The sequence below is a fragment of the Camelina sativa genome, chromosome 19 (genome assembly GCF_030686135.1).
Source record: "Camelina sativa cultivar CO46 ecotype springtype chromosome 19, ASM3068613v1".
Lineage (NCBI taxonomy): Eukaryota > Viridiplantae > Streptophyta > Magnoliopsida > Brassicales > Brassicaceae > Camelina > Camelina sativa.
This window is the reverse complement of record NC_141898.1, coordinates 13518154-13542735: the sequence shown is the minus strand read 5'-3', so window position 1 is coordinate 13542735 and position 24582 is coordinate 13518154. Positions and strand designations below refer to the sequence as shown.

Here is a 24582-nt window from a genome sequence, read left to right as displayed (position 1 = left end):
GTAACTATTTTTAGATATATTAAATTATTGATTTTTTTTATTGAAATTGGATTAATTGTAAAACCAATGGTTTATCAAATAATAAGATATAACAATGCACAAACAAAATAACAAAATATAGAAATCTCAAATAGCCTAACTTAAACCTAATGTATGTTCTTATTTTTAATTTACCTTTTGTGAGAGATATTAGTGTAGTTTGAATTTGTGGTATTTTTTGTTTTGCAGTTTATACAAATTTAACCACATAATTGTTATATAGTATATTTTTGTTGTTATAAAAGTTATTATTTGTAAAAGTACATAGAAATATTTTTACTTTAGTCTCGTTTTGTGTATTATTTAATATTATTAGGGGCATTTGTAAAAATACCATTTTGCAAAAATACTTTCTCTTATTGTCCATTTTTAATAATATCTTCTTTCAATATACAAAATGACTAAATTATAAACTCTAGACTCCAAATACTAAATCATACTCCTTAAAACTATACCCTAAGGTAAAATATAGAATCCAAACCTTAAAAAAAAATTTACAAATCAATTTAATACATTGTAATTATGCAAAAGAGGACAAAAATGAAAATAACCAAAAAAATGATATGTTTGAGAAGGAGTATCTATAAAAGGGTATTACTAACATTTTCTCATATTATTATACTTATGTTGAATAGCATAGCAATTAGGTTGATTGTCAACGTAATTTTAAGTCACTGATTTTATAAAACCTTCAATTCTGAAACTTAAATATTGGTCAATTTATCATTAGTTGGTGTTCTTATATATAAAATCACTATCAACACTAATCTTAAATTTTATTTTATTTACTTGTTGTGGGAGATATATTAGTGTAGCTTGATTTTATGATGTATTATTTTTGTAATTTATACAAATTTAATCACGTAATTTTTATATAGTTATTTTGTTCTGAGTGAAGTTATTTATTTCTTTTTTTGTTCCTTTTTTTTAAATCTAATTGTTTTGTTTTGTTTGATAATAATCCCATGTAATGTAAGTCAATATACACATACATAGTTTTACTTTAGTTTGGTTTGTGTTATTCGTGGTTAATCTTAATTTATATTCTATTTGTAGTATATTATCATTTTATTTGTATTATATTTATCTTTGACTAATATGATACTTATGTTGAATTGATTTTATTATTATACTTGGTTAACATTAGTATATTTTTATAAATTGGAAATGATTTATTAATTTATTTTAAATTTAAGCTATAATTTTAAACCTTTATTTTTGGAAAATATTGATACGACATACAATGATTAATATACTTAGTTGATATTATTATATTTTTGTAAATGATTTATTAATTAAGAATTTGTTATAAATGCTCTTTTTAAGATACCCTTTTTCAAAAATACATTTTTTAAGAATTTTCATTTTTGTCTTCTTTTACACAATTACAATATGTTAAATTAATTTTTTAATTTTTTTTTTAGGTTTTGGGTTCTTTATTTTTACATTTAGGGTATAGTTTTTAGGGGGTATGATTTATTATTTGGGTTTAAAGTTTATAATTTTTCATTTTATATATTAAAGGGTATTTTTGAAAATAGACACCATATAAGGGTATTCTTTAAAAATGACATAGAAAAAATGGTATTTATAAAAATTCTCTTTTATTAATTTAGTTTAAATTTAGGCTATAAATTTAAACATTGCTTTCCAAAATTATTGATGATTTTTATTATTTCTTATAATTTAATTGGTTACATAATTTAAATGATGTGTTAGTTCCTAAAAAGCTAGAAATAGTGATGTGGAACAAGAATTAATTATTGGCTGAGAAATATGAACTGTATTAATGAAATGTTTTTATTGGTAAGCAAATAAGCTGATGTGTCAGCTCCTATTTTAACTAAAAAGTTGAACTGTCAACAATATGGAGAGCAACCCCTTCTACTTTTATTGTATTGATACTTATGAAAATAAATGTTTATCTCTAGACTTTAGTAGTACTAATACTAACAGCATGACCAGCGATAGAAACGCTAAGAATTACTCAGAAAATAATTAAAAAATCATGTTTTAATTAAATAATATTTTTTATCTTTTGAATAAATAAACCAATATAAAAGCGACATATGTGTGAGAAACTGTTTCTTGAAAAAACGTTCATTTCTTATGCTTTTTTCTATTTATTATTATTTTAAAAGTATCTGCTTTAGTAATGCTGTTAGAAATAACCTAAATAACTCAATACAAAATTATTAATTTGTATTATTAATAATCAATGCAACAACATCGTAAAGGAACCTAAGGGGAAGGAGATCTACACTCTCCATCTTCATGTTGTCTCCCAACACAGTCAACAAGGCATTCATGTGATCCATAACGGTCCCAACACAAGCGTATCTGACGTTTTTCAGTTCTGCTGCATCTACACAAATCCACAAAAAGTATATACATGATCAGTGCCAAATTCTAACTGGTTACTAGTACTGTCTTTAAAACAATTCACACCTAATTGAAGAATATTTTTATACTCCATCAGATTTTTTTTTAACAACAAGAGAACAGATTAGCTCAAAAGAGCCAATGGGAAGGGATATTGTTTACATAGGTAGATGGATGCGAAACTGAATGAACACGTCGTGCCAGATTGCCAGCTTTACCATTCTGAGCGCAGGGGACTAAAACTAATGAGAAAGAACAGAACTCCTCCTTGTCAACTTGTATCTCCTCTAAGTAGAGCTTGAAGGTTGGCCACTCGGAAGGCGAAAACACCATCTTCACTAGGTCAGAGCAGTCGGTAAGAAAAACAACGTTCTGATTATCTGTGCCAATCATACACCGCATCGTCCAGATAATCGCTTCCATATTGGGAGCCTCCCCCACTGAGGAGGTGCAATACCAGCCACGACCAACATATTTGTCTGTTGCTTTCCAAGACCCATCTACAAAACAAAGGTAACCCGTAGCAGGCCTATCGACCACCAAACTACGTCTGCCACTGTACGTGACACGCTGATCATCCAACGATGTATCGACCGTTTCATCTAGTTGGGCAATAAAATAGGTGTTAGATTCCTCTTCTGCTATACGCAAAATCGCCATCTGATTTGAATCCAGATTAGTGAAAATTTTATCGTTCCGAGCTTTCCAAAAATACCACAAGATCCATGGATAAACATCTAGATTAGGGGATTGTTGAACCCGCTAAAATAAGAAATCCATATATGCAAAGATGGAAGCAAAGGGGAAACCATCCGACAATGTTGGGAAAGATGACAAAGCCCAAACTTGCCTTGTCGGAGGACCTTCAAAGTGAACATGATTAATTGTCTCAACCGGAAAACCACAGAGTGAGCACGTTGTATCACAACCCAAACCTCGTTTACGAAGATTCGAAGTGACTGCGACACACCCAGTGATGACTTGCCAAAGAAAGTGCCTAATTTTAGTAGGGCACCGGAGTTTCCAAACAAAAGTCTAAAGAGGTGTAATGACTGGACCACAGGTAGCCCGTGCCGATGTCTCCTGCCGTAAGATAGCCCGATTTTACCGTATAAGTGCCAAATTTGGTAAAATACCATCCCAACATGTCCAAAGAGGTCGACATACCTAAAGGAATGGCAGAAATGATGGTAACATCTTCCGGCTCAAAAGTGGCCGAAAGCAAAGTCATATCTCAGGAATTCGTGGTCCTGTCAACGAAAGATTTAACTCGAAGCGAAGGGTCGAAAGACAACCCAGAGCTTAGTGCTGGTCTCGGGGATTGAGCAGGAATCCAGGAATCAGTCCATACAGAAATAGAATCCCCAGACCCTACCCGGTTAATGAGGCATTTGGTAACCAGAGAGCGAGCAGACACCATACTCCTCCAACCATAAGACGGTGAGTAGGATTTAATTGGATCCATAGGATCAGTAACGTCCTTTAAATACCCTAGTAAATATTGAATCCGGGACTGTAATCAACCGCCAGAGCTGCTTGGCCAGCAAAGTAGTATTACAATCATCTAAACACCGAAACCCTAAACCCCCTTCTGGCTTGCTAAGGCAAAGCTTATCCCCAGCCACCCAGTGGAGCCTATTTGTGACCGTTTTCAAAAGACGAAAGCAAGACATAACAAATGTGGGAACGGTTATGGCAACTGACTTAATCATGACCTCTTTCCCCCCCTTTGGACAACAGTTTGGCTGGCCATCCACCTGCTCGTGCCTATAACTGGTCTTGAACAAAGGTGAAAACCTTCGTTTTAGACCCACACAAACTCTCTGGAATGCGCAAGTAGGTACTTATACCGCCCAAATTTACAATACCCAAAGCACCTTTGAGTTCTTCCCTCAAATCAGTATCAACCGTATGGCCAAATTGAATTGAGGATTTTTGAAAATTTATTTGTTGACCGGAAACACGTTCATACTGCTGGAGGATCCGTAAGACAACCTCATATTGTTCCTTCGTGGCACGTCAGAAAAAAGACTGTCATCCGCAAATAGTAAATGAAAAATCGTCGGACAAGCAGTCGACACCTTAATTCCCGTTATAAGCTTGTACTGCTCCGCCTTCCTAAGATTAGCAATAAACATCTTCGTACAAAAAATAAAAAGATAAGGTGACATAGGGTCACCTTGCCGAAGCCCTGAAAAATGATAGAAAATATTTATGTTTATTCAACCAATCACATAAAAGACTGTATAATTATATAAAAAAAAAATTAATATATATTTTGCATAGTAATTTGATAAGATCTTAAAATATGAAATTACTACAACATACCTAACGCCAAAACGTTGTGGTTAGACAATGGAGTACTAGTAGTGTTACTAGGAAACAAAAAGTTATCAAAGTTTTTGTGATAGCAAGAGGTCCATCTGAATCTGAGACACTTTGCTGGCTCTATGATGCATTTTTAGCTCGGTCTGCTGCTTTTTGTTTCCGAAACTCCTCAAGCTGGTGATATCCAGAACCCATTAAGCATATAAGAAGACACAATTTTAGGCGTTAATCTCAAAAAAAAAAAAAAAAAGATCTCAATTTTGGATTGTAATGTAACGGAGACTAATGATCAGATAAAACCCAGAAAGAGATGATCAATTGACTTAGTACCGAATGGAAAATTCAAACAAAATGGTATGATGATGAAGATGATGATTTCTAACCTTACAGCCTCCAGCTTCAGCGACCTCTTCTTGCCTACGAGAACTAAATGATGCCATTGGAGAAATCTCTCGCAAAGTGAAATTCTGAAAAATAGTCTTCAATTTTAACCGGACTATTCGAACAGGAATCATATTCAATTAAACCGGATTAGAATACTTAAGGGATCTGATAAGTGATAACAAAGGTGATTACTGATTTTCTCTTTGTTTCGACTGTCACTTATGACCTCCTACTAGCAACATAACTCTCATCTATATATACATCTGACATGCATAAAACTTTTCATCTAATCTTAGTTGATTTATCTCCAACAAAAATTCACGTTTCTTTTCATGTGGGTTATAAACTCACTTGTTGATTTTAAAATTGTCTATCCTTTTTTAACTAGAGATAAGTATGTGTAAACACACAACCTCGCATCAATGACCTCCACAAAGAGAGCTATACATTTAGCTGTTTGTTGTCCATATATCTCTACTTCTCTATTGTGAGGCACAACACAATGATAGTAGATACCAAAGAGGCAAATCACTTTTCATAATATTATAATAGTTTTTAATAGCTAAAACCAGCTAACCAAACTAAAACCAAATGATCATCCCCAATTCCATCTTTGAAAAAAGTCAAATAACAAACCGGTTTTGTAGAACTGAACCAAAAAGAATTTGTTTTGTAATCGAATTTAAACTGAATTATTTAGTATTCGATTTGGTCCGGTTCGGTCCAATGTAATTTTCCCAGTTGGTGCTATACAAAATTTGAAATGTATGATATCGCAAACCATAAATCCTGTTTACCGTTAAGTGACTTTAGTGCAATGGCCGGAGGTAAGTCCATTTGTAGAATGCACCATCACATACGAGATCGAGTCGGGCCGTCCAATTGTGGCCCAATGGTTGACAAAAAAAAAAAAAAAAAATCCTCTTTGTCAAAAACTCATAATTTTTTTTTTTTTGATAAAATTGTGGAATTTAAATTGAAAAAATTGGGAATTTATAAAAGGATTCAAATGATAAGTTAAACCCTAAAGGGCCCTAAAACCCTAAAGGCTCATATAGTTAGGCAGTAAGTAGCAGCTGTTTCTAGACTCTTCTCCTCCTTCGCTTATTAAGTCCTCTCCCTCTCTCTCTCTGCCTGTTCTCCACTGATCTAACTCGCTCGTCAGATTCATATCTTCCTCCTCGGCGTCTTCATCCTTCATCTTCTTCCTTACCAGTCACCACCATGTATCGTTTCGCTTCTAACCTCGCCTCCAAGGCAAGGTAGGAAAAGCTCACTCTCTTCGTCTCTTTTTTTTTTTTTTTTTTTGGGTTCACTTAACAATGGAAGGCAATGAGTTATTGAATCGATCTGGGTTTTGATCTAGTCTCCTTCAATTTATCTGGGCTCTTCAAATCTATTTGCTTTATCCCGAGATTTTGATTTACTAATTCTGATATTAAAAATGGTTCCTTTTTTGTTCTCTCTGTTCTCAGGATTGCTCAAAACGCTCGCCAGGTAAATTCTAAGGATTGAATTTGATTTTTAATTGGTCTGTACTCTGTAGCTTTTCGGGTACGAGCTTACTTCATCCTCCTTTCTGTGTAACTTAGGTTTCCAGTAGAATGAGCTGGAGCAGGAACTATGCAGCCAAAGAAATTAAGTTTGGTGTTGAAGCTCGAGCTTTGATGCTTAAGGGTGTTGAAGATCTTGCTGATGCTGTTAAAGTCACCATGGGTCCTAAGGTACTCTTGTTGTTTTCTATCCTACTCATTTTGAATTGGGTTAGGAGGTTTATGTCTATTGCAAAATCTGTCATTTCCTTATGAGACATGTGATTTGCGTGACCTGTTATCTTCTTTTACTCTTGTATCAGTTTCTATTATCTCAATGGCAGTTTGATCTAAGCATCAATGTGACTGGCTTTTCTGATTTCTGTGTTTCTAATTTTGAAGGGACGTAATGTTGTGATTGAGCAAAGTTGGGGTGCTCCTAAAGTGACAAAAGATGGTGTTACAGTTGCCAAAAGCATTGAGTTCAAGGACAAAATCAAGAACGTTGGTGCCAGTCTTGTCAAGCAGGTTGCAAATGCTACTAATGATGTTGCTGGTGATGGTAAGTTATTCACTTTGATTGAAAATTCTTGGCTCTTAACTTGATTTCGTGGTTCACAGTTGTAAAAACTTTGCAAGAATATTTACTAACACTTGTTTAACTTGCAGGTACCACTTGTGCTACTGTCCTCACCCGGGCTATATTCACCGAAGGTTGCAAATCAGTTGCCGCAGGTATGAATGCGATGGACTTGAGACGAGGTATCTCCATGGCAGTTGATTCTGTGGTGACAAACCTTAAAAGCAAGGCGAGGATGATCAGCACATCTGAAGAGATTGCACAGGTTGGGACCATTTCTGCCAATGGAGAGAGGGAAATTGGTGAGCTTATTGCAAAGGCTATGGAGAAGGTTGGCAAAGAAGGTGTAATCACAATCCAAGTAAGTAAATTGCTGAACGTTCGCTTATGTTTCTACTTATATGTTGGTCAAACCATAACTCTCATGTGGGTAAATGCATTGCAGGATGGAAAGACATTGTTTAACGAGTTGGAAGTTGTAGAGGGGATGAAGTTGGACAGAGGTTATACGTCCCCATACTTTATTACTAATCAAAAAACCCAAAAATGTGTAAGTTTTTTACTCCCTGCTCAAGCAAGTTCGTGATGTGGCAAATTTAATTGTAGAATTTACTGAATTTGAATTCAATCTATGTAGGAACTAGACGATCCTCTCATTCTTATCCATGAGAAGAAGATCTCAAGTATCAACTCTATCGTGAAAGTGTTGGAGTTGGCTCTGAAGGTATGTGTACTTTATCAACATACTAGTAAATTGATAATATTTTCTCATAAAAATGCCTGTGTGAAAGGCATTTAATTTTGGTTTCGTTGTCCTTATAAAACGTTACAGAGGCAAAGACCACTGTTGATTGTTTCTGAAGATGTGGAAAGTGATGCTCTTGCAACTCTTATCCTTAACAAGCTCCGTGCCGGAATCAAGGTTTGAACAACTGAAGCTTTTACTATTGTCTCCTGATTCTTAGGGGTGATCTTCTTTGCTTGTGATTAATAGTGTCCTCCCTACAGGTCTGTGCCATCAAGGCCCCTGGGTTTGGAGAGAATAGGAAAGCCAATTTGCAAGACCTTGCTGCCCTTACTGGTGGAGAGGTAGTAAATTTGTTGTGTAATGTGTCAGTCTTGTGAACCTATTATCTACAATGGAAGATTAATGACTTGGCTTGATGTAGGTTATCACGGAAGAGCTTGGCATGAATCTGGAGAAGGTGGACCTGGGCATGCTAGGAACCTGCAAAAAGGTAGCCATGGAAACCTTGACTAATATAGACATTGGGGCTCTTAGTATGAAGTTATATTGACTTTGGCATTATCAGCATATTTGTTGTTAGATTTTAATTGTAGTTGAGACTTGTCTGGCTATTTATAGGTTACAGTCTCCAAGGACGACACTGTTATTCTTGATGGCGCTGGTGACAAGAAAGGCATTGAGGAAAGATGTGAGCAGGTTGGTTTTTGTCTTAACACCTTGGTCAATTAGTTGGTAAATTTTATTATATATAATCAAATGAACTGAAGATGTAAAATAGTGATCCATCTAATTGCTTGGTATTGCAATTAACAGATTAGGTCAGCAATTGAACTCAGCACCTCAGATTATGACAAGGAGAAACTGCAAGAACGGTTGGCTAAGCTCTCTGGAGGTGTTGCAGTTTTGAAGGTAGGTCCATTATTAATTGTTTCTGCAGTCTCATAATCATAGCAGCCTGGTTTGTAAGTGTCATGTTATAAATTCTGGAGCTAATTGTGTTTAGATTGGAGGAGCAAGTGAAGCTGAAGTTGGTGAGAAGAAAGACAGAGTGACAGATGCATTGAATGCCACTAAAGCAGCTGTTGAAGAGGGTATTTTGCCAGGTATGTCTATTCTGGTGAAGAAAGCCCAATTGACATAAAAGCTAAAGAAAATCTGGGATGTGCTTAAGAAACATTACAAAACACTTGCAGGAGGAGGTGTGGCTCTTCTATATGCAGCGAGAGAGTTGGAAAAACTTCCAACAGCCAACTTTGATCAGAAGATTGGTGTGCAGATCATTCAGAACGCATTGAAGGTTAGCTTTTCTCTAAAACAAAGATCATATGATCTGATTATTCCTAATAAGAAGTTGTTTAACGGGTTTTGTTTTCTTCAGACTCCTGTTCACACAATCGCTTCAAATGCTGGAGTTGAAGGCGCTGTTATAGTTGGCAAGCTCTTGGAACAAGATAACACAGACCTCGGTTATGATGCAGCTAAAGGTGAGTTGAGTTTACGAATCTATCATCACTTGACTTTCGATATATATGAAGATTGTCTTTACCTAACTCTGGAGAAAAAAACTAGGTGAATACGTGGATATGGTGAAAGCTGGAATCATAGACCCTCTGAAAGTGATCAGGACGGCTCTGGTTGATGCTGCCAGGTAATTAAAAAGACAAAACCTAACCTAACAAATGATGTTTTTCAATTGGACATATAAGTCTAAGAAGCTAAAGTTGTATACTTGTTGTTTCTGTTTTTTGTCAGTGTGTCATCTTTGTTGACAACAACTGAAGCTGTAGTGGTTGATCTTCCGAAAGACGATAGTGAGTCAGCAGGAGCTGGAGCAGGCATGGGTGGAATGGGAGGCATGGACTACTAGATCCACTAAATTCTGTCTCTTTTTTTTTTGTCTTCCACCAGTTACCAATCTTAACTTGAGAAAGAGGAGTATGATATGATTCATTTAGGAGTCTAGTCTTTGTCTTCTGCCTTTGTTGCTCAATAACATTAAAAGTTTCACAATAAACAGAGCACACTTGGCAATGTTGTAAGACCAATTAGCATCAAAGTTTTCTATTAAAAATCACTTGATTGAATGGATTATTCGATACTGAACTGGTGGATCTCATTAGCTCAAGTATGCCTTGACAACATTAAGGAAACTGAAGAAGTGATTTGAATCCCACTTTGGTTTAGGTTTTTGTACACCAAATAACCGAATTGGTTCTTTTTTTCTTCTAACTTTGGTTTACAGTTTGGTGTCTTAACTGAACTAACTGACTTAAAAATGAAACCTTTTTTAGTTTTACCCTACTTTTGATTTGTGAGCATCTCTGTGATCATGGCGACAACTAAACCTGCCTTTTCAAATTCCTCTAGTTTCCCGTATCGTCTCTTCTCCCAACTGAAAATTTTCCGGCGTATAGGTTCTGTTCCGGCACCGGTATCTGAAGATTCCGACGACCAATCGAATGATCTGCTTCTTCGCACGAGTAGCAACGGTCACGAGGGCAGTTATATTCCCGCAGATAGACGTTTCTACAACATGCTTTTAAAGAAATGTACAGTCTTTAAGTTAATCACTCAGGGAAAGATCGTTCATGCTCATCTGATTCAATCCATCTTTCGTCATGACCTCGTTATGTACAACACTCTCCTCAATATGTATTCGAAATGCGGGAGTTTGGAGGAAGCTCGTAAAGTGTTCGACCAAATGCCTGAGAGAGATTTTGTTACATGGACCACTTTGATTTCTGGTTATTCGCAGCGTGGTCGACCTCGTGATGCGTTACTCTTGTTTAATCAGATGGTTAGACTTGGATTTAGTCCCAATGAGTTCACTTTGTCTAGTGTGATCAAAGCTGCTGCAGCTGAGACGAAGGGTTGTTGTGGTCATCAACTTCATGGGTTCTGTATTAAGTGTGGATTCGATTCGAATGTTCATGTTGGTAGCGCTCTTCTTGACTTGTACACTCGCTATGGTCTTATGGATGATGCACAATTGGTTTTTGATGCGCTTGAGAGCAGGAATGATGTTTCTTGGAATGCTCTGATTGCTGGTCATGCTAGGAGATGTGGTACAGAGAAGGCTTTTGAGCTTTTTCAACGGATGCTTAGAGAAGGTTTCAAGCCTTCTCATTTCTCATACGCTAGCCTCTTTGGTGCTTGTTCCAGTACTGGGTTCTTGGAGCAAGGGAAATGGGTTCACGCTTATATGATTAAATCCGGTGAAAAGCTTGTGGCTTTTGCGGGAAACACTCTTCTTGACATGTATGCAAAATCAGGAAGCATCCATGATGCGAGAAAAATATTCGATAGATTGGCTAAAAGGGATGTGGTGTCTTGGAACTCGCTGTTAACTGCTTATGCGCAACATGGATTTGGAAAAGAAGCAGTGTGCTGGTTTGAGGAAATGAGGAGAGGTGGGATTTGTGCCAATGAGATCTCGTTTCTCTCTGTGCTTACAGCTTGCAGCCATTCTGGTCTTCTAGATGAAGGGTGGCATTACTTTGAATTGATGAAGAAGGATGGGATAGTACCCAAGGCTTGGCACTATGTCACGGTTGTAGATCTTCTAGGGCGAGCTGGTGATCTTCATAGGGCACTGAGATTTATTGAAGAAATGCCAATAGAACCTACTGCAGCCATCTGGAAAGCCCTGCTTAACGCTTGTAGAATGCATAAGAATATGGAATTGGGAGCTTATGCGGCCGAGCATGTATTTAAACTTGACCCTGACGACCCTGGTCCTCATGTGATACTATATAACATCTATGCATCAGGTGGCAGGTGGAACGATGCTGCGAGAGTGAGAAAGAAGATGAAGGAAAATGGAGTAAAGAAGGAACCTGCTTGCAGTTGGGTGGAGATTGAGAATGCTATCCACATGTTTGTAGCCAATGATGAACGTCATCCACAAAGGAAGGAGATTGCTCTGAAGTGGGAAGAGGTTTATGCAAAGATCAAGGAGTTGGGATATGTGCCAGACACCAGCCATGTAATAGTCCATGTGGATCAACAAGAGAGCGAAGTGAATTTACAATATCATAGCGAGAAAATTGCATTGGCATTTGCGCTTCTCAACACTCCTCCTGGATCAACCATACACATCAAGAAGAACATCCGTGTTTGCGGGGATTGCCATTCAGCAATCAAATTGGCGTCAAAGGTGGTTGGGAGAGAAATCATTGTGAGAGATACCAATCGGTTCCACCATTTTAAGGATGGTACTTGTTCTTGCAAGGATTATTGGTAGTGACCAAAAGATGCAGATCATTCAGAACACATTGACGGTTAGAGTTATCTAAAATGAAGGCCATTTGATCTAATGATCCTAAACAAGAAGTTGTTTAATGGGTTTTGGTTTGCCAGACTCTTGTTCACACAGTTTCTTCAAATATTTTACTTGAAGGTGCTGTTTTTGTTTGCAAGCTCTTGGAGTAAGACCCTGGACCTTGGTTTTGGAGGAAGGTGCTGTTTTTGTTGGCAAGCTTTTGGAGCAAGATCCTGGACCTCGGTTTTGGGGCAAGGTGCTGTTTCTGTTGGTTAGTTGAGTTCACAATCCAACATCACTTCACTTTTGATCTATCTGAAGATTCAAGATTGTCTTTAACTAACTCTTGATGAAAACTAGGTGAGTGTGTAGATATGGTGAAAGCTGCATCAGAACGAATCTGGTGGATAGTAGACCCTTTGAAAGTGATCAGGACCGCTGTGGTTGATGCTGCAAGGTAATCAAAAGCTAAGCCTAACAATATTCTTTTTCTCGTTTCGATATGGGTCTAAGTAAAAACTGTAAACATACTACAGAAGAAATATGCATTCAACAACTGAAGCTGTAGTGTTTGAGCTTCCCAAAACGACAAAAGCGAGTCAGCCTGATGCATGCGTGCAAGCTGCAATGGGAGGCATGGACTATAAGATCACTAAACTCCCTCTCTTTCACCAATGATCTTAACTTAAGAAAAGAGAGACGATTCTTTTAGGAGTTTTTGTCTTTGAATTTGTTGCCCAAATAACTGGGTTTCACGATAAACAGCACACTTACAAATTTTATGAGACTATAAGCATCAGGCTGGGTTTAGTGATCTTATAGTCCATGCCTCCCATTCAATGCAAGCACACTTACAAATTCTGTTTGCTTGCATTGAATAGCTTTTCTGAATTTGTGGATGTACCATTACCCCAAGTTATTTATTTTGTCAAACAAAGAACAAAACAAGACTTCTACAATACAAAGTTGACATGGCAACATCTTACATGGGTTGATATATAAACTGTTTGGATTACAGTAGTTATGAAGATGTTTGGATTATAGCAGACATGAAGATTCAAATCATCGACCTTTCCTGCTCTTCTTGACTGTAGCACAATCCGGGCAGTACCATTTCCCCTTGGGTTGTTCTTTCAGACCAACGCAGCCGAAATGGAACCACTCAATCTTGCACTGCATTTGAGTTTATTTACAGTCTCAAAGAGTGTCTCACAATGTGAAAAGAGACGATAGAATTTAAAATCCATACCTCATTGTTATCACAAGCAACCATCTCGCCATAGCTAACTTGGTTGCAGACGCAGTAAGTTGGTTCGTTTGGATCCACAGGCAGATCCAAATCCATATTACTTGAAGTCACCCCTGTTGATGCTGCTGCTGTTGACGCAGCTGTCGCTAGCCTTGTCCTGCCACAACATCGAACGAATAATTTCATTGGATCTAACTTCATATTTCACAACGACAGTGGTTTCCCGGACCCTAAGCTCATGTTGCTAAGGTTTAGGCGATGTAATTGATTGAGAAACTTATGTTATGATATAAAAGATAAGGCTGAAAGCCACTTACTTCTTTCGCCCTCCTCTTCCACCTTCACCAGCCTTCCCGGCTTTCTCGCTGTTCTCAAGTTCTAATGCAGCAGCGGCAGCTTCTTTCTCTGATACAAACCACACCCTTTAATGTTTACTACTGAATAAGATAAGAGAAAAGCTCAAGGTCGACAAAAGACTAACAGCAAGCCAGAAAATGACCTTTCCGGATCTCCTCGGATTTTTTCATATATTGGTCAAGTTGCTGAACATGCATATCCACCTGAAGCAATATATAATCTGAAAAATAATGACTTTAAGGAATAGAATAATCCACAAGGTTAAACCGAAGAGCAAACTTAAGCTACACAAATCCGAGGTCAGACACCACCATAAACAGAGAAGTCTCCCTCTTCAGAAGACTAGGAAAGAAGAAATTAAAGAAGCATACCAGATCATATGCCTGCATAGCCAGCGCCACTTTCTCGTCAGCGATTCGGACGCTGTGTTTCTGTTCATCGAGTGCTTCCTCTGAGAACTGTGTAAGAGAGGTACTACTGGGTGTGATATTCCCAGTTCTGCCCCTTCTTATATCCTCTATTTCTTTCTCACATCGTTGTTCATTTTGTCTTTGATTCTCTGCTTAAACACACACAAAAGACATAAACAAAGATGAAGGCAGTCCACATAACAAATAAACAGACATCCTATGAAGATGCTTTACAAAGTCTTACTTTTATACTAAACACAGAGTAAACAACTCATCCGAAAACAACAAACTATGCAGAGCATGAATTCCACTGAAATGGGTTAAGTGAAATGACTAAAAGATCATATCTGCTGTACAAAGATGAAAGCAATCCATAAGTCATCTCTAACATAAACTCATCCTAAAACAACAAACTATCCAGAGCATATGAATTCCAACGAAATAGGTTTAGTGAAATGAGTAGAGATCATTTCTACGCTACCCTTTCCAAGGAATTACTAGTCAAGAATAAGTTACAACTCACTGTGGCTACATAACAGTGATGCTTTAATCTGCAGTATATACGATTTTGGAATGATATGATTGTTGTTACCTTGCAAACTTTTATCCAAATCACGCAAGAGTGAATACTTCTTCTGCAAAACATGGGCCAGCGACACAAGATCTGCAAGCAACAGAGAGATATCAAGAAAGAGTTTGCTTCATTATTATTGCCTGATATCCACAAAGGAAGAGGAAACCATGACAGAACAAAACACAATGCACAAAATGATAACTTTAAATTACATTTGGCACAAAAACTGATTAAAAAAACAATGGTTCTAATCTAATTTCACATCAACAACGCTCAATACGCTTTCCTACTGCAGAACTCTAACATGGTTCTGATTATAATAATTACATTTCAAACTTTGCTTATTCTAAGTAAAATTAGTATAAGAACAATCTAAATTACAGGTAACAAACAGTAACAATCCTAGGAGAATTAGTGAATCACTCTCTTCGTACATAGAGAAAATGCCCCAAATATTGCAACGAAAGCTTAATCAAATCTAAAACAACTTTGGGTAATCGAATTAGCTTAACGTAATAAGCTGAGCAATTTCACGAATCGTTGAGAAATGGAAAGATGATGATACGATTTTGCTTACTTGCTTCAAATTCCTCGGCGAATGACATTTGGGGATTTAGGGTTTCGCAATATGGAAACAAATCATATATATATTCGCAGCTCTCTCTTTTTTTAAATTCCTTCTTCCCTTTATTTTAATCATTTTTCTCAGATTAATTTGGCGCACAAACTAAACTATTATTAATTTTTCATTTATTATAATGTTAAAAGAACATTTTCTCATTAATTTTAGTTAAATCAGTCAAATTTTTTTTTCTCTCATTTTCTTGAACTAATTAAGAATTATTCAACCTAAACCACCAAATTAGAGCTACAACTGGTGTAATTTATATTGAAAAATGTTTTGGTAACCACTAAATTATAGACGCTAATATGAGTTTTCCTGTCATTCTCTGACGTTATTAATATTAATGGATTACACTCGAGATAACACAGCTATAAAGAACACATTTCAACAACTACACAAAATCATAAACCGCAACAACTTCACAATCACCACTTCTCTCTATTTAAACACCCATTGCACTAATCTCACATATTCAACAAACAATCTCAATCAGCTCAAAATCTCAAACACGAAACAGAGAAACATCTAAGCAAAACATTCTCCATGATGATCAAGCAATCACCATTCTTGCTTTTAGCAACAATCTTGTGTACGGTTGCTGTGTTTGCAGCAGCTCTTGATCCTGCACCTGAAGACCCCATCTTCGAACTCTACATGCACGATTTACTTGGAGGAAGCAGTCCCACTGCAAGACCCATCACTGGTTTGCTCGGGAACATTTACAATGGTCAGGTTCCGTTTGCTAAGCAGATTGGTTTCACTCCTCCCGAAAACGGTATAGCCATACCCAATGCAAACGGCGCACTCCCAACGGTTAACGGCATCAACGGTGTACCTCTTGGAACCGGCCTGTCTGGTACAGCATACTCTGGTCAGAACCTTAATGGAATTCAGACTCAGCTGGGTCCTGATGGTCTCAGTCTTGGGTTTGGCACCATCACCGTGATCGATGACATACTCACATCTGGTCCTGACTTGGGTTCGCAGCCGCTTGGTAAGGCTCAAGGAGTTTATGTTGCAAGTTCTGCAGACGGGAGCACTCAGATGATGGCTTTCACAGCTATGCTTGAAGGTGGAGAGTACAACGACAACCTCAACTTCTACGGAATTTATAGGATCGGAAGTGCCATGTCGCATCTGTCAGTGACAGGAGGAACAGGTAGGTTCAAGAACGCTTGTGGGTTTGCAGAGGTCAGGCCATTGATTCCATCGGGTCAGCATGAAGTGGATGGAGCAGAGTCTTTGCTGAGGATCATTGTCCATCTGAAGTACTAAGAAAACACAAAAGGAGCCTTACCAGAATATTTTAAAAATTTGTGCATGTGTGTTGTGTGAATGTTCTTTGTTTGTTGTATGTAACAGTTATTGATTGAAAGCAAATCACAGAAAGCCCTGAAATTTCTAATATTGTGATAGTGTATTATGAACATTTCTCTAAAGCCTAGGGTTGTAACTACAAGAATTCTGAAACAGCAGAATCTATACTGCTTACACAATCTACTCAAGGTTCTGCCACTGCAACCCCAATTATTACTCTAATCCGAGGATAAACAACCCCAATTACCATGACACTCCTCCTATGGCTTTGTGATATCTTCAGAAACTTTATTCCAAGAAGAAGATTCTTGTACATCAACCAAACCTTGTGATATTCACACGGCTACGAACTGTGGTTTCATCCAACCCATACAGAGAGTCAATCAAATGCATTCTCAACGAAGCTGGACCATTCGCCAGAGCTTCTCCCAACTCACCTGCGATGCCAAAGACAGACATAGCGGAAACTGTAGCTTCCAGCGGCCGTGATGAATCAATAGCAAGAAATGCTGCAATAAGACCAGCTAGTGAACAACCAGTTGCAGTGATCTTTTGCATCATCTTCGTCCCATTGTGAACACCAATAACCTGGTTCCCATCTGTAACGATATCAGCAGCTCCAGACACTGCAACAACTGCACCACTCGTCAGAGCTAATGACTTAGCAGCTTCTATAGCGTCTGTAGATTCATGAGAGCTATCAGCACCCTAAGATAAAAACAAACAACAACTCATACACATTAGCAAACAACTTAACTAAAACTTCGAATTGAATTGAACACTCAGAGTTTCACTAACTACAAGTCAATTCAATTTCTTCAGCCACCGACACTAAAACTTCTCAATCTCTCTATATGATATACCTTAGTCTGACCCGGTGAAGCGGATGAGAGAGCAATAATCTCAGAACCGTTTCCTTTGATTACAGTAGGTTTTAACCCGATAAGCTCCAAACACGACTTTAATCGGAACCCGGAGCAACTCACGGCGGCGGGATCGAGAACCCAAGGCTTTCCGAGCTGAGAAGCGACTTCGGCGGCAGCTTTCATGGAGGGAAGCCACTCAGGTGTAAGCGTTCCAACGTTGATACTAAGCGCGTGAATATGAGGCGTGAAATCAGGAATCTCGACGACTGAATGGACCATCGCCGGAGACGCACCGGCCGATAAAAGCGTGTTGGCTACGAGATCCATGGAGACGAAGTTGGTGATGCACTGAACCAGCGGCGATCGTCGCCGGACGTCGGTTAAGTGAGCCCACACGCCTGAGCTCCACTCGTTCTGCTCTGGTTTTGGTTCCATTCTCTGCTTAACCAGCCCTCGATCACGATTCAAAATATATAGTAAACACGGTTTGGCTTAAAACCAGGATTTTATTATATATTCTGAGATAAACCGGAATATATAAACCGATTTATTAAGATACGATAATCATAAGCGGTTAAGAGTCAAATCTCACAAAAGCAACTGCAACCACTACGGGTTAGTTCAGTGCAAGTGGTTCAAACTACACGATAGCATCTTAGCATGGGAGAGTCTTAAGGCACTAAGCCATTATTATACCGTTAAATAAAATATAGACAATAATAATAAAGACAAGGGAATCAGCTAGCAGAGCTTGGTGTCGAAGTTGAGAGTGATGCCCATGCTGAACAGCTCCTGACACAGAAGCTTAGCTCCATAAGGCACATACACCCTAACCACATGGTCTGGGGATTCGCACACTCTACAGTAAGGCCCTCTGATCTTTCTTCCACTGCTTGGAGTCCTCTCGATCACGTTCGCATAGGTCTTGCATTTTCTGCAGATGTGCATCTGAGAGGAGTCACTTAGAGTGAAGAGACGCTCATGCAAATTCGCGGAAGCACCATGAGCTATTAGGCAGTCTCTCTCCATTTCTCCAAACTTTATTCCGCCGAACCTCTTCCTATCTGCCACTGGTTGCCGTGTGAGAGGGTGGACTGGTCCGGTGTTCCTGAATTTGACTTTGTCCTCTGACATGTGGACAAGTCGCTGGTAGAACGTTGGGCCCATGAATATCAGAGAACGCATCATCTCACCCGATCTACCGTTGTAGACCCTTTCGTTTCCCCATCTTGAAAAGCCAGCCCTAACCACAAAATATATTTACCATTGGCAATCAATCAGGACTCAAGAATCAACGATAATCTAAGAAAGGTTCAATGAATTATACATAATCACAAGGGTCACAGCATCAATCCACTATAACATCTTCAACCAGGTAATATTATCAATAAATAGTTCCTACCCGTAATGATATCATCCATTTGTGTACTCCCTAGGAAACAACTGTCAATCTGCTATAATTCAATCTTTTGCTTAACGAGCTAAAACCAAGTGACAGTGTGAAGAATGTACCTGTGAAGCTGCTCAGTGATTTCAGAGACACTCGGAGTGGAGAAAGGAGTAGCATGACGAGTCACTTTGGTGTATGCAGCAGAGCTACCCTTCTTCTTTTGTATAGGACTAGCGATTCCTTTGGAGAGCGCAGCCTCCAAGAGTTGACCCGGTGTCTGCCTAGAAGGGAAAGCGTGCGGGTTTATCACAATATCAGGAACTATGCCTTGGATCGTGAAAGGAAAATTCTCCTGTTCCTCTACATAGCCTAAAACACCTTTCTGCCCATGCATACTGGAAAACTTATCTCCAAGGCATGGAGAACGAACCTGCAATCAAAATGGAACATTAGATTCATCAGAGGAACACATTCTTTGAAAGAAAGCTCGATTCAGTATGATCTGGAACTAACCTGTCTCAGAGAAACCGCAGCAAAATTCTTCCCCTCATCATTAGATGATAATACCACTTTTTGCACAATTCCTCTCTCAGTGTGCTTGAGCTTTATACTGTGATCAGCCCCAGACTCGGTGCATCTGCCAATGACAATATCGCCAGTGCTCATGTTAGCACCAATGATAGGAAACCCGTCATCATCAAGGCTGTCTACTTTGCCGATTTTGCTGTGTGTCTTTCCAAACTGAACAACCTCATCCATCTTCTTCCTCTTCTCCGAGTCTTTGCTATCAACCTCTGATTTGTAGCTTCTAATCTGCTCTGAACGGAACATACCACGTTCCAGTGAAGCCTTGTTCATCACAATGGAATCCTCTTGGTTGTACCCGAGATGAACATTCACAGCAACAATTGCGTTCTGGCCATTAAACAGCACTTCTTTTTTAAGACACTCCGACGCCAATGTCTTGAAAAGTGGCTTCTGGGGGTAGAACAGCTGCTGGGACAGTGTATCGCAGCGGATGTTAGGGTTCGTTGATGAGAACCCAATGGCTTGTTGGCAATGCTTCTGGGACTGGTAGAGAACTCTTCTCCCATGATCGTGGTTTGCAAATGGGACAATTGCACAGCTCACACCCAACAGGAATGACAAGTCTAATTCGCAATGCGTGTAATTATTTGGTTCCTTCAGAAGCTGTTTGATTCCCCATGCTGTAGTACAGTCTTCTTCTTCTTCAATCCCGATCAACTCAAGAATCCCTTGGTCAAGAAGATGCTCAAAAGAATACTGTCTCGGTTTGTCTTGCTTCAACTTGTGGAGATTTTCCACAACCAAGAGAGGTCGGAGTAGTCTACCAGCGTCAGTGAAAATTCTCACCTCATTGTCATCTTTATCTCGTTTAATTTCCATCTGCATGAGAAAGTTGTGATACATAAATATATATATATAAATGATATACGACATAATAGACACATTTCTGAAAGCAGAAAAATCCAAAGCAGCACAAGACATATCGAAATAACGCTAGACATTTGATGAAACAGAAGATACCTCACGAGGTAATTCACTTCGGCGCCGCCCGCTCTTTAACTCCGCGACAAAGTATTCAGAATCTGAACATAATCCAATCCAGTCTCCATTGAAAAGAACTTTATGTTTGCCACACAATGGTGTGCTGGTATCATCCATCAGCTCTTCCATTCCACAATCAAAGAGCTTTTCCACCACAGGCTCCAAAGTTTGTGTGCTAACAAGTCCAAGAAGGGACATGTTCTTCACGAGACCACAATTTTCACCATCTGGAGTTGATAAAAAGCATACTCTGCCCCAGTGAGACGGATGCCTGTAGCCAACATTACAAACAATGCAGCCATAGTTCAGTTTCCCAACACGAATTAATTGTGTAACCGCTCACATTAAAAAGCAACCAAAATGATAGATTGACTAAGGGACAAAGAAACAAGAAAGACAGGATCAGAATATCTTAATATCAGTTTCATCTTTACAAAAAAACAGTAATATACACAAATCACAGATGGGACTCTGCAGAAACAGTATAGCCATCATATACGAAATTGAATAAGAACATCATTGATATTCAATTTCGTAATCTAACGAACATGTAAATTTGAGTAATTGCAGACCATAGAGCTTAGTTTAAAATACGTGGGATATATTTCAATAAAGGAGGGGAGGTGGAAATTTTCACTTACGGATATCTCGCATCTCCAACCTTGCCAGTGTATAGGACTTGCTGTCTCGTTCTCCTCAGATCAATCAGAGTCTGCAATGGATTTGCACGACCCAGATTAGCTACAACACCTGAAACCCTTTCCATCTTCCTGAAAGGATGAGACCATTGTCCAGTGGAGAAGGCTCTACTAAGCCCATTTGTGATGATGGAAGCATCCAAATAATGCTCAATAGGCTTTAAATCACCATCGCCTGCGAGGTGTTTCTGCATGTTCTTGGTCATGGTTCTTCTAGCATGTGCCAGATGCACCCTTATCTCCCGCTCCAACAGTTCTCCAGCGAGCTCAATTCGCTTGTTCCGGAAACTATCCCTGTTTTCACAGTTTCTTTTCCCCGCATATGCGCTGAGAAGGCACTTCACCATATAGCCCAGGAAACGGGCTTTCTTCTTCAAACCTTGGAGGCCTGGAAACAAATACAGGCGGAGGCAGTCATCCACACTTTCAAGAGGAGGGAACTTGGTGCTTTTGATCTGCTGTTCAACATATGCTAGAGCATTGTTCCCACAGCGAAAACCTTCACAAATTGCATCAGCTTCATGGATAGAAGCTATGAGACTGTTGGTAATTCTTGCATCATCACCATCAAAAGCAATTAAATCCATGGCTTCTTTGTCTGACGAAACCCCCAGCGCGAAGAACATAAGCCAGACTGGAATCTCAGTCGACAAGAAGTACACTGTCAGTACTTTCTCCCTTCTCTTATAGTCTTCTGATTTCAGATTCTCTGCGAGGCGCACAATGAATCGATTTCTTTTAGTTTCGGACCTGAAGGAGACTGTCCATGGTGAATTAGAAATCCACAGTCTCTTTATGCACATCTGTTCCTGAGCTATAAACACCTGCAAACACACAATATAATCACGTTAGGAAGTTGTATAACATCCTGAATATACCTTTTCCAGTATATATTAGGAGAAGAAACAAAAAAAACTAACTAATTTCCACTAAAATAGAAATCTGATGACAAACTGATGTAACTCACCTTCTCAGCCCCCTTTATCACAAAATATCCACCCTGATCAAAGGCACAATCCCCCTTATTGCAGTTTTCCTTTCCTTTCACGCTTGTATTGCAAAGGACAGACTTCACCATGACAGGTATTCTACCAATTAGAATGTCCTGCTTTTTGACATCTAGTATCTTCTTCTCAACATACTCGTCTTGTCCGGTCTTGAATTTGTCACTTTTAACAACACTTTTTGTGAACACCTAGTCAATTCCGTTTATAAAGTGAAGAGACAGTTAGACAATAAACAAAGCCGTAATAAGAAGAATAAGATACATGGACAGCAAAACAGAAACATCATCAAAAGCTTGACAGTACGATTACTTCATCATTCCATCAAATCCAGAAAAGATTACTTCATTTCCAGACAAAGAAGATTGTGGTGGTACCTCAACTTGGACATTTACTTTGATCCTTGCTGAGTAAGTCATATTCTGAAGCCTGGCATGCCATGGGAGAAACTGAAGCTCCTTGTCATCAGAAAAGAATGTGGGCATCTCGACGGTGACTAGTCCGAATCGAACAGTAGCGTATCTCCAATCATCGGCCTTCTTCTTTGTAATATCAAAAGACGGTTCAACGAGCATCTCACCAAAGGAATCAAACACATTCTGAAGCCCGTGTTTGATGAAGAAGTCGTAGGAGTTGAGCTGATGACTTATAAGTCCATAGTTTTCAAAGAAGGATGTTGCAGCTTTTTTGCAGAAACTCTGGAGAAAACTTTCTCCTAGCTCAGAAAGATTGATCTCCCCAGCAGCTTCGATCTCATCATCAATGTCCATCTCTGGTATATATCTCAACCCACGCTGTACCAACGCTTTGAAGAACTCTGCATAAATTAAACCATCATTGTGTTATGAGTAGGGAAAAAAAAAAAAAAAAACTTCGAAATCATCTGCTATACAAGAAACAATGTAGAAACTCAAAATCATAAATGCTTAATGTGATTTTTCATAGCATATTCCCATTCTAAGCAGAAGAGCAAACACAAAAACAAGACTACAGAAGAATTAAGTACTCATCATAAGTGAAGCTAATCAAGACACAAGTAAACAACCACAGAACAAACATGAATAACCCCAAATACAAATGGTAAGTGATGAACATCGCCCAAACAGAAGAGAAGTACACAACCACTAAACCACAGAACAAACAAGGTCAGATTAATCGCAGAACAATGATAGACAATTACGTACCAAAAAAGCGAGTTAATTCAGAGGTATATGAGAGTAAAAGAGGAAGAATGAAGAGAAAAGTTTGAACCTTTTACATACAACAATCGTTTCCATAGTATCATAACTCACAACTCGTACAAGCCATATTCATAACAAACAATCATGTAGAACAACAAAAACTAGATTAATCACAGAAGAATCATAGATAATTACATACCAAAGGAGCTTAATCATTAGAGTTATATGAAAGTTAAGGGGAAGAAGAAAATAAAAAGAGAAAAGTTTGAACCTTTTACATGCAACAATCGTTTTCAAAGTGACACAACCCCTATACAAGCCATATAACAAGAAACATTCATTAAGAACAAAAAAAAATCAGATTAATCACAAAAGAATCATAGACCATTTACATACCAAAAGAGCTATATGAGATGAAAGTAAAAGGGGAACGAACCAAAAAAAGAGAAAGTTTCAAAATTTTACATAGAAGAATCGTTTTCATAGTGTTACAACTCACAAGCCATACTCACAACAAAGAATCAAGCAGATTGGTAAATCAAACCCTGTCGACTGTCGTGCACACATATACGTTAATGCATGTAGAGAAAATTAACAGCTATAGTGAAGAAAACATCAAGAGATTAACACAATCTACAAGCAAAAAAGAGAGCTTTGTAAACTAAGAACAAAAATATGCAAAACCGAAAGGCTAAAAGCTTTTGAAGAGAAGAAACTAAATCATATTCTCTGGAATTTCAACGCTTAAAAGCATAATAAGTACCTTTGATTGCTGAAGCTAACACGGTGGAGTTAAACGGCGGTGTCGGAGGAGAGTTGAGTAAACGTCGCCGGAACTGGAAAATCAAAACCCTTGGCTCACTTTTTCAATGGTTTTCTTTTCCCAGTCGGAGGAGTGAAGAAGAAATTGGGGACTGTCCCTTATTGAATTAACCATTATGCCCCTCGCTTTAGTGTGCTTTATTTCTTCAAACATAAAGGATAATTACGTCAATTTGAAAAATTACTTTTTTTTTTTTTTTTTTGGCTCAACATAAACTAATTCATTCACCAAGTAGAATCATACAAATTGAAGAATTACTTATGCT

General features: G+C 38.3%; 6 protein-coding genes across 9 annotated transcripts; 3 read left to right on the top strand and 3 right to left on the bottom strand.

Annotated features, from left to right (window-relative positions):
* Window positions 1–6134: 6134 nt before the first annotated feature.
* LOC104766342 (chaperonin CPN60, mitochondrial) lies at window positions 6135–10077 on the top strand. The gene is made up of 17 exons (XM_010490211.3): window positions 6135–6395; window positions 6609–6630; window positions 6726–6857; window positions 7068–7227; window positions 7335–7606; window positions 7691–7795; window positions 7883–7969; window positions 8078–8167; window positions 8254–8334; window positions 8415–8483; window positions 8612–8689; window positions 8807–8902; window positions 8997–9096; window positions 9187–9290; window positions 9372–9477; window positions 9563–9641; window positions 9746–10077. The coding sequence occupies exons 1-17, from the start codon at window positions 6358–6360 to the stop codon at window positions 9858–9860; spliced, it is 1734 nt and encodes a 577-aa protein (XP_010488513.1). The 5' UTR covers window positions 6135–6357; the 3' UTR covers window positions 9861–10077.
* Window positions 10078–10138: 61 nt separating this feature from the next.
* Window positions 10139–13234, top strand: LOC104766339 (pentatricopeptide repeat-containing protein At3g24000, mitochondrial). Of its 3 annotated transcripts, XM_087503160.1 has the most exons (5): window positions 10204–12273; window positions 12393–12525; window positions 12615–12711; window positions 12791–12869; window positions 13077–13234. In XM_087503160.1, the coding sequence occupies exon 1, from the start codon at window positions 10323–10325 to the stop codon at window positions 12234–12236; it is 1914 nt and encodes a 637-aa protein (XP_087359286.1). In that variant the 5' UTR covers window positions 10204–10322; the 3' UTR covers window positions 12237–12273; window positions 12393–12525; window positions 12615–12711; window positions 12791–12869; window positions 13077–13234. The 3 variants fall into 3 exon arrangements, with proteins under 3 accessions (XP_087359285.1, XP_087359286.1, XP_087359284.1); XM_087503159.1 differs by having other exon boundaries at window positions 10139–12525; XM_087503158.1 differs by lacking the exon at window positions 13077–13234 and having other exon boundaries at window positions 12791–13071.
* LOC104766340 (PHD finger protein ING1) lies at window positions 13137–15566 on the bottom strand. 2 transcript variants are annotated; one of them, XM_010490210.3, is made up of 7 exons: window positions 15422–15566; window positions 14863–14934; window positions 14232–14419; window positions 14003–14063; window positions 13821–13908; window positions 13504–13660; window positions 13137–13427 (listed from the first exon to the last, which is right to left on the bottom strand). In XM_010490210.3, the coding sequence occupies exons 1-7, from the start codon at window positions 15447–15449 to the stop codon at window positions 13317–13319; spliced, it is 705 nt and encodes a 234-aa protein (XP_010488512.1). In that variant the 5' UTR covers window positions 15450–15566; the 3' UTR covers window positions 13137–13316. The 2 variants fall into 2 exon arrangements, with proteins under 2 accessions (XP_010488512.1, XP_087359287.1); XM_087503161.1 differs by having other exon boundaries at window positions 14003–14080; window positions 15422–15551.
* A 203-nt stretch (window positions 15567–15769) lies between these two features.
* Window positions 15770–16876, top strand: LOC104766338 (dirigent protein 16). Its single transcript, XM_010490205.3, has one exon. It carries the CDS (start codon window positions 16013–16015, stop codon window positions 16742–16744), a length of 732 nt encoding a protein of 243 aa, XP_010488507.1. The 5' UTR covers window positions 15770–16012; the 3' UTR covers window positions 16745–16876.
* On the bottom strand, window positions 16811–18131 carry LOC104766337 (hydroxyethylthiazole kinase). The gene is made up of 2 exons (XM_010490204.3): window positions 17650–18131; window positions 16811–17494 (listed from the first exon to the last, which is right to left on the bottom strand). The coding sequence occupies exons 1-2, from the start codon at window positions 18085–18087 to the stop codon at window positions 17102–17104; spliced, it is 831 nt and encodes a 276-aa protein (XP_010488506.1). The 5' UTR covers window positions 18088–18131; the 3' UTR covers window positions 16811–17101.
* A 7-nt stretch (window positions 18132–18138) lies between these two features.
* On the bottom strand, window positions 18139–24439 carry LOC104767821 (DNA-directed RNA polymerases IV and V subunit 2). Its single transcript, XM_087503157.1, has 8 exons — window positions 24258–24439; window positions 22691–23130; window positions 22277–22504; window positions 21253–22133; window positions 20591–20882; window positions 19556–20449; window positions 19165–19472; window positions 18139–18895 (listed from the first exon to the last, which is right to left on the bottom strand). Exons 2-8 carry the CDS (start codon window positions 23081–23083, stop codon window positions 18394–18396), a joined length of 3498 nt encoding a protein of 1165 aa, XP_087359283.1. The 5' UTR covers window positions 23084–23130; window positions 24258–24439; the 3' UTR covers window positions 18139–18393.
* Between the last annotated feature and the right edge of the window lie 143 nt (window positions 24440–24582).

Excerpts from the sequence above, each read along its gene's own strand:
- LOC104766342 (XM_010490211.3), top strand. The coding sequence starts at position 6,358 with ATGTATCGTTTCGCTTCTAACCTCGCCTCCAAGGCAAG. Across the intron at positions 6,631-6,725 it reads TTGCTCAAAACGCTCGCCAG|GTTTCCAGTAGAATGAGCTG; the intron begins GTAAATTCTAAG and ends TGTGTAACTTAG. Across the intron at positions 9,478-9,562 it reads CGGTTATGATGCAGCTAAAG|GTGAATACGTGGATATGGTG; the intron begins GTGAGTTGAGTT and ends GAAAAAAACTAG.
- LOC104766339 (XM_087503159.1), top strand. The coding sequence starts at position 10,323 with ATGGCGACAACTAAACCTGCCTTTTCAAATTCCTCTAGTTTCCCGTAT.
- LOC104766340 (XM_010490210.3), bottom strand. The coding sequence starts at position 15,449 with ATGTCATTCGCCGAGGAATTTGAAGCAA. Across the intron at positions 14,420-14,862 it reads TTTGGATAAAAGTTTGCAAG|AGAATCAAAGACAAAATGAA; the intron begins GTAACAACAATC and ends GTGTTTAAGCAG. Across the intron at positions 13,909-14,002 it reads ATCCGAGGAGATCCGGAAAG|AGAAAGAAGCTGCCGCTGCT; the intron begins GTCATTTTCTGG and ends GGTTTGTATCAG.
- LOC104766338 (XM_010490205.3), top strand. The coding sequence starts at position 16,013 with ATGATGATCAAGCAATCACCATTCTTGCTTTTAGCAACAATCTTGTGT.
- LOC104766337 (XM_010490204.3), bottom strand. The coding sequence starts at position 18,087 with ATGGAACCAAAACCAGAGCAGAACGAGTGGAGCTCAGGCGTGTGGGCT. Across the intron at positions 17,495-17,649 it reads CTTCACCGGGTCAGACTAAG|GGTGCTGATAGCTCTCATGA; the intron begins GTATATCATATA and ends TTTTTATCTTAG.
- LOC104767821 (XM_087503157.1), bottom strand. The coding sequence starts at position 23,083 with ATGGACATTGATGATGAGATCGAAGCTGCTGGGGAGATCAATCTTTCT. Across the intron at positions 20,883-21,252 it reads GTTGGAGATGCGAGATATCC|GCATCCGTCTCACTGGGGCA; the intron begins GTAAGTGAAAAT and ends TGTTGGCTACAG. Across the intron at positions 18,896-19,164 it reads ATCACTGAGCAGCTTCACAG|GGCTGGCTTTTCAAGATGGG; the intron begins GTACATTCTTCA and ends TTTTGTGGTTAG.